Source organism: Corvus brachyrhynchos, unplaced genomic scaffold, assembly GCF_000691975.1.
Source record: "Corvus brachyrhynchos isolate BGI_N302 unplaced genomic scaffold, ASM69197v1 scaffold1647, whole genome shotgun sequence".
In the NCBI taxonomy this organism is placed as follows: domain Eukaryota; kingdom Metazoa; phylum Chordata; class Aves; order Passeriformes; family Corvidae; genus Corvus; species Corvus brachyrhynchos.
This window is the reverse complement of record NW_008238841.1, coordinates 21,926-27,517: the sequence shown is the minus strand read 5'-3', so window position 1 is coordinate 27,517 and position 5,592 is coordinate 21,926. Positions and strand designations below refer to the sequence as shown.

At 52.0% G+C, this 5,592-nt stretch overlaps 1 protein-coding gene across 1 annotated transcript in view; it reads left to right on the top strand.

The window, feature by feature from the left end:
• The first annotated feature begins 573 nt into the window (after nt 1–573).
• LOC103618642 (medium-chain specific acyl-CoA dehydrogenase, mitochondrial) overlaps nt 574–5,592 on the top strand; it is a 9,951-nt gene continuing 4,932 nt past the window's right edge. Inside the window, exons 1-7 of the mRNA XM_008637069.2 lie at nt 574–672; nt 2,289–2,385; nt 3,052–3,149; nt 3,248–3,317; nt 4,581–4,681; nt 4,821–4,901; nt 5,125–5,255. Of these exons, the coding sequence (XP_008635291.2) occupies nt 610–672; nt 2,289–2,385; nt 3,052–3,149; nt 3,248–3,317; nt 4,581–4,681; nt 4,821–4,901; nt 5,125–5,255 (641 nt within the window). The 5' untranslated portion in view covers nt 574–609. The remainder of the gene's footprint in view (nt 673–2,288; nt 2,386–3,051; nt 3,150–3,247; nt 3,318–4,580; nt 4,682–4,820; nt 4,902–5,124; nt 5,256–5,592) is intronic.

Genomic DNA, 5,592 nt, shown 5'->3' with positions numbered 1-5,592 from the left:
ACCTCCCTGGACAGCCGCTTCCAAGGCCTGACAATCCTTTCCATGAAGGAATTCTTCCTGATGTCCAACCTAAAACTCCCCTGACACAGCTTGAGGACGTTTCCCCTTGTTCTGTCCCTTGTCTCCTGGGAGCAGAGCCCGATCCCCCCGGCTGCCCCCTCCTGTCAGAGAGTTGTGCAGAGCCACAAGGTCTCCCCGAGTCTCCTTTTCTCCAGGCTGAGCCCCTTTCCCAGCTCCCTCAGCCGCTCCTGGTGCTCCAGCCGCTGCCTCGGCTCCGTTCCCGTCTCTGAACACGCCATTCCACCGATACCGGAGTGAAAAGCCAGCCGCGGTCGGAGCAAAGCCTGCGTGAGACCACGATCAGTTTTTTTTAACCTGCTGGTTTAACCCAAGAAGTGTCTGCCCAAGGCAGGGACCCGGGCCCGTTTCTGCCGCGTTAACCCAAACTCTCCGTGAGAAACCCGCGAGCGGGACCCGAACCCATCTCGGGGGAAATTTCACACAGCAAAAGGGAAATAAAAGCAGCCGATTCTCTGTCATCGACAAAACGGGGCAGAGGAGGGGAAGGGGCGCGGAGGAGACCCCGCACCGCCCTGTTCGGGGGCGGGGATGGTGCGGCCGCCCCGCAGCGCTGCAGCCGCCGCAGCGATGTCCGCGCTCAGCGCCGGCCGGGTGAGCGGGGCACGGGGGGTCACGGGGGGAGCCAGGGGAGGAGGGACGGGGCCGGGGTCGTGCTGGGGCTGAGGCGGTGCTGCCAACCTCAATCCCGGGGGTCCCGAATCGGGATCGGTGCGCGCTGCTCCTCCCGCGCCGCTCCGTTCCTCCCCCCGGGGTCGGTGCCCTCTGCGCCCCCGAGGTCGGTGCCCGCCCCGTTGGGAATTGGGAACATTACTTATATCGGGATCTATCGGTCGCCCTCCCCGGGAACTGCGTCGGCACTTCCAGTTCTCCCCGTCATTCCTGAATTAGGGGAAAGGTGAAGGTCGCCGGCTCTGCCGTGTCCATCCAGTGTCCCTCCAGTGTCCCCCGGTGGGATGTGGCCACCTGCCCCAAGTGTCACGGTGACAGCGGGAGCGACGGGGGCGACTGTGCCCGAGGGCAGGGGATCTCATGGATGATATTCCTGGCACCGGGATTTGAGGTTCAGTGGGGGCAGAGCAGGTGGAAGGCACGAGGAGCTGGGTCTCAGCGTGGAGAGGATAGCGAGGCTGATGGAATAGGCAGGTGCTTGCCCAGATCCTTACACAGAATCTCAGACTGGTTTGGGTGGGAAGGGATCTAAGAGACCACCCAGTCCCACCCCACTGCCAACTTGGAGCAGCTAGATCAGGTTGCTCCCTGGTGCTATCCCACCTGACTGGGAACATTCCCAGCGATGGGGCACCCCCATGGCTCCAGTGCCTCATCCCTGTGTGAGAACTTTGGTCTCTTGTCACTCTGTGTTTCCCCGGGGAGATTCCCCTGCCCATCCCTCACCTTCAGCCGTCCAGGGGTGTTGATGTGTCCAGAGTCGCCTCAGTGATGCCCTTGACCTTGCCCAGCCCCGGGAGCAAGAGAACCATGAGACTGTGAGACTGAACATCTCAAACACAAACTTGGCAGCTCCTTCGGTGGGGGGTGTGTGTGTGTGTGTGTGTGTGTGTGTGTGTGTCACCTTCAGCCTTGTTGAGAATTCTAGGCTTTTCCTAGTTTTGTCTAAATGTTTTGGTGGAGATGCTGCGTAGGGCTGGATCATCCTTAAGAGAAAAACCAGCAAAACCAAAACTAAACCAAAGCCCAAACAAATAAACCCCCCATGACTACAATACCCTGTCTTTTTTTATACCTTTTTTTTTTTTTTTTGTCAGTTATACTTCAAACAGGGTCTAAAACACTTGGGAGGGTTGTTTCCTGGTGTTGTTTTGTTTTCCTTGCACACCTGTGGCAGCAGTTTGGTAAGAAAGCTCAGGCAAGAAGGGAAAACCTGGGTGAGAAAGGACAGTTTTGCAAAACTTGTGTCTTGCAAAAACCCCGCAGATAAAACTTTACCTTGGGGACACCCCCAAGCTGTGCATAACCACTGTTTCAGCAGCTCAGCATTCCATGCTTGATCCCAGCTCTCCCCACAGTTCACCTTTTGGCTTTACAGATATTTTCAGTATTCTCTGACAGTACCTTTTTTCCCTGTGTGCCACCTGTCACAGCCCCTGTCCCTTGCTGTGCTGTGGGGCTGCGCTGGCACCTTTAGGACAGGCCCCTCATTCTGGTCCAGGATATTCCCTCATTCTCATGGTCTTTTCCTGCTGCAGCTGCTCCGAACCCTGGTTTGGCCTGGCTGGAGGTTGCACTCCAGCAAACCTACCCAAAATGTGCACCTGAGCAAACCTGGGAATGGGTTCAGCTTCGGTGAGTGCAGCAGGTGTGGGAAGGGAGGGAACAGGGAGGGACAAAAGGCAGTGCGGGGGGAAAAGAAGCAAAAAAAGGACCAAAAAAACCAGACAAATCCCAACCCAAACCCCAACAAAACAACTGACCAAAAAACCAAACAACAGTACTGCAGTTCAGGAGGAATTTCCCAGACAGGTGTTTATTTGGAATAGATTTCTATTCTTTTTATAAAAACTATTGGAAAACCGAAAGCCCTTTTTCTGTCCAGTTCAGGACAGCCAGGGCAGGGGGTGATATCTCAGAGACTTTCTTCTTTTTTGTAACCATCTTGAGCTTTTTTTATTGCCCAAATAGCCTCAGCATTGAGCGATGATCCCCCATTGGCTTTTAAACAGTACATTAACCATGAGCAGCACCAGGGGAACATGGTGCGTCCAGGGATGTGACACAGAAATTTCTCCATACCTGGGCTATTACAGCAAATTCTCCGGGACAGCAGCATGTGCTTGACAGATGTTTTTGGTAAAAACATTTTGTTACCTGGCACTTTCTGCTCCATTTCCAGTTGTTTTTGAATAATTTTGTAACTAATGGTGTTGTGGGCATTGCTCAGAGCTCAGGGCAGTTCAGACGGAAGGAGGAAGTTGATCTTCTTTATGACTTTTTGCCTTATTTTTTCAACAGAACTGACAGATGAACAGAAGGAATTCCAAGCTACTGCCCGGAAATTTGCTCTGGAGGAGATTATTCCTGTTGCTGCACAGTATGACAGGACTGGGGAGGTAAATCCACCCCACAGGAGGGAAAAAACAGATTTTTCTCTTTATGCAAAATTTGAAATGTTACCTCTGATAATCAACCGTGATTTTCCCTGTTTCAGTATCCTGTGCCACTCATCAAACGGGCCTGGGAGCTTGGGCTGATGAATTCCCACATCCCAGAGAGCTGCGGTGAGTGTGATCCCTTTTAATCCCTAAAATAAACCAAAGAAAAGGCCTTGGAGGAGACTGAGGTGTGAAATTATGGATTACATAAAAAATTACCTGTTGCACACCGGAGTAATCCCAAAGCAATTTGTGGACAGGTTGACCCACATGGGTGTGATGAAGCTGGATGGGATCAGGCGAGGAATTAGATCCTGATGTAGTAACTTATGGCTGGATTTTCTCCCACGATCCCCGTTCCCATGATTCCCATGTCAAGAATTCAAGGATTTACTTTGATCCTGCCTCAGGCTAGAGCGATTTAAGGGCTCATTCCTGAGGATCAGTTACCAGTTTAGCCGAGGTGCAGCAGGTGCGTAGCCATGGATAAAAATGTTACATTTCAGATTCCCTGTTCTACATGAAAGTGGAGTTGGGAAGTGTCCAGAGCAGGCCCTGATGGGGTTTTTTTGACTGATTTGGTGTATCTGGTATCAAAAATTGAGTTTCTGCAGCAAAGCCTGAGAATCATAGGAAGGTTTGAATCAAGAGTGGCCTTTAGAGGTCCCCTTGTCCGACCCCCAGTAGCGAGAGTGAGGGGCTGGGTGGGTGCAAAACACTCAAAATTCAGGAATGAATTTGAAAAGCCATCAAGTTTCATAGTGGGAAATCATCAGCACAATTTGGCTGGATATCTTTATATAGCCTGAAAAACGAGGTATTGATGAGACTAATGGTGGGTGTGGAAAAGTTGAGGCTGGTGTGAAGAGCTGTGGGAGAAGGTCATGGAACTGAATGTTCAAATGAAATTCAAAATCGGAAAAGAGATGGACACAGGAAAGGCACAAAGTGATTCAAACTTCCCGGGTAAAATGGTGTCTGCCTGCCTCTGGAAAAAGGGATTTGAGGGATATAATTGATAGTTTTGTGAGACATCAGAGCCTATGTGGCCCTTTTCTGCCTCCCAAGAGCCAGGGAATGCTCAGATGTAAAGCAGTGACAGATCCTGGTGGCACCTTTTGGCCATTTTGTGCCACTTGTCCCACCTTGAGCACAAAATTAACCCCCCTGAGAGTGGTGAAATGGGATTTTTAAATCATCTGATTGCAATGAAAAGAAACAAATAACAAAATTATCAATCTGGCAGCATGCTATTTCCCAAGGCGTTCCCAAGGGAGAATATCTGATGGAACTCGGTGCCCATGGGGGACGTTTGGCATAATAAATGCTTGTAAATCATTAATATTCTGCACTTGAGACCCCTCTGAGTCTCCTCCTGTCCCCCCACAGGTGGGCTGGGGCTGGGCACCTTCGAGGCATGTCTGATCACGGAGGAGCTGGCGTACGGATGCACCGGGGTGCAGACGGCCATCGAGGCCAATTCCCTGGGGGTGAGTCCTGCGCCTGTCCGGAACTGGGGCTAGGGCCCTCAAACTGGGCTCTGGGTCCTCCAGGATGGCCTCTGGGTCCTCCAAACTGGGCTCTGGGCCCTTGAGGTGATGGGTTAATGCTCTGAACATTCCCTTCCAGCAAATGCCTGTGATCATCGCTGGGAACGAGCAGCAACAGAAAAAATACTTGGGCAGAATGACAGAGGAGCCCCTGATGTGTGTGAGTGTGACCAGGGAATCCCACTGATTAATTAATTAATGACAGAGGAACCCCTGATGTGTGTTTGATTGGGGAATCCCATTACTTGCGTAGTTAATTAATGACAGAGGAGCCTCTGACGTTTGTGTGACCGAGGTCGGTCATTGCCCACAATTCCCAATGATTTTGTGGTTTCCCAAACCCAGAATGTAAATTCCTTGGGATCTGGGGGCTGTTCTTCCAGGCTTACTGTGTGACGGAGCCAGGCGCGGGCTCGGATGTGGCCGGGATCAGAACTCGGGCGGAGCGGAAGGGGGATGAGTACGTCATCAACGGACAGAAGATGTGGATCACCAATGGTGGGAAGGCCAACTGGTGCGTTCCCTCTGTGGGCATACTGGTCTATACTGGGGTTTCTTTAAGGGCCTGTCACAAGCCAGGGTGTTCCAGTGTGCCACCAGTTCATCAGGAAGAGGCACCAGTGGCCCCAGTGCTGCAGGGTGCCCAAAGAGGGAACGGGCTAATGACCTCAGAGCTCGATGCTGTCACAGCTTTGCTCAGAATGCCGCTCATTTGGGCTTAAACCAGACACAATTCCCTCTGCTTTCCCTTTGGGACAGCGAGTTACTCAGGGTCAACTCCAAAATGCTCAGGTTACCGAGCCCTGACCTGGCTCCCAGACAGGGATCAGCTGCTTCTGACTCAGCCAGGA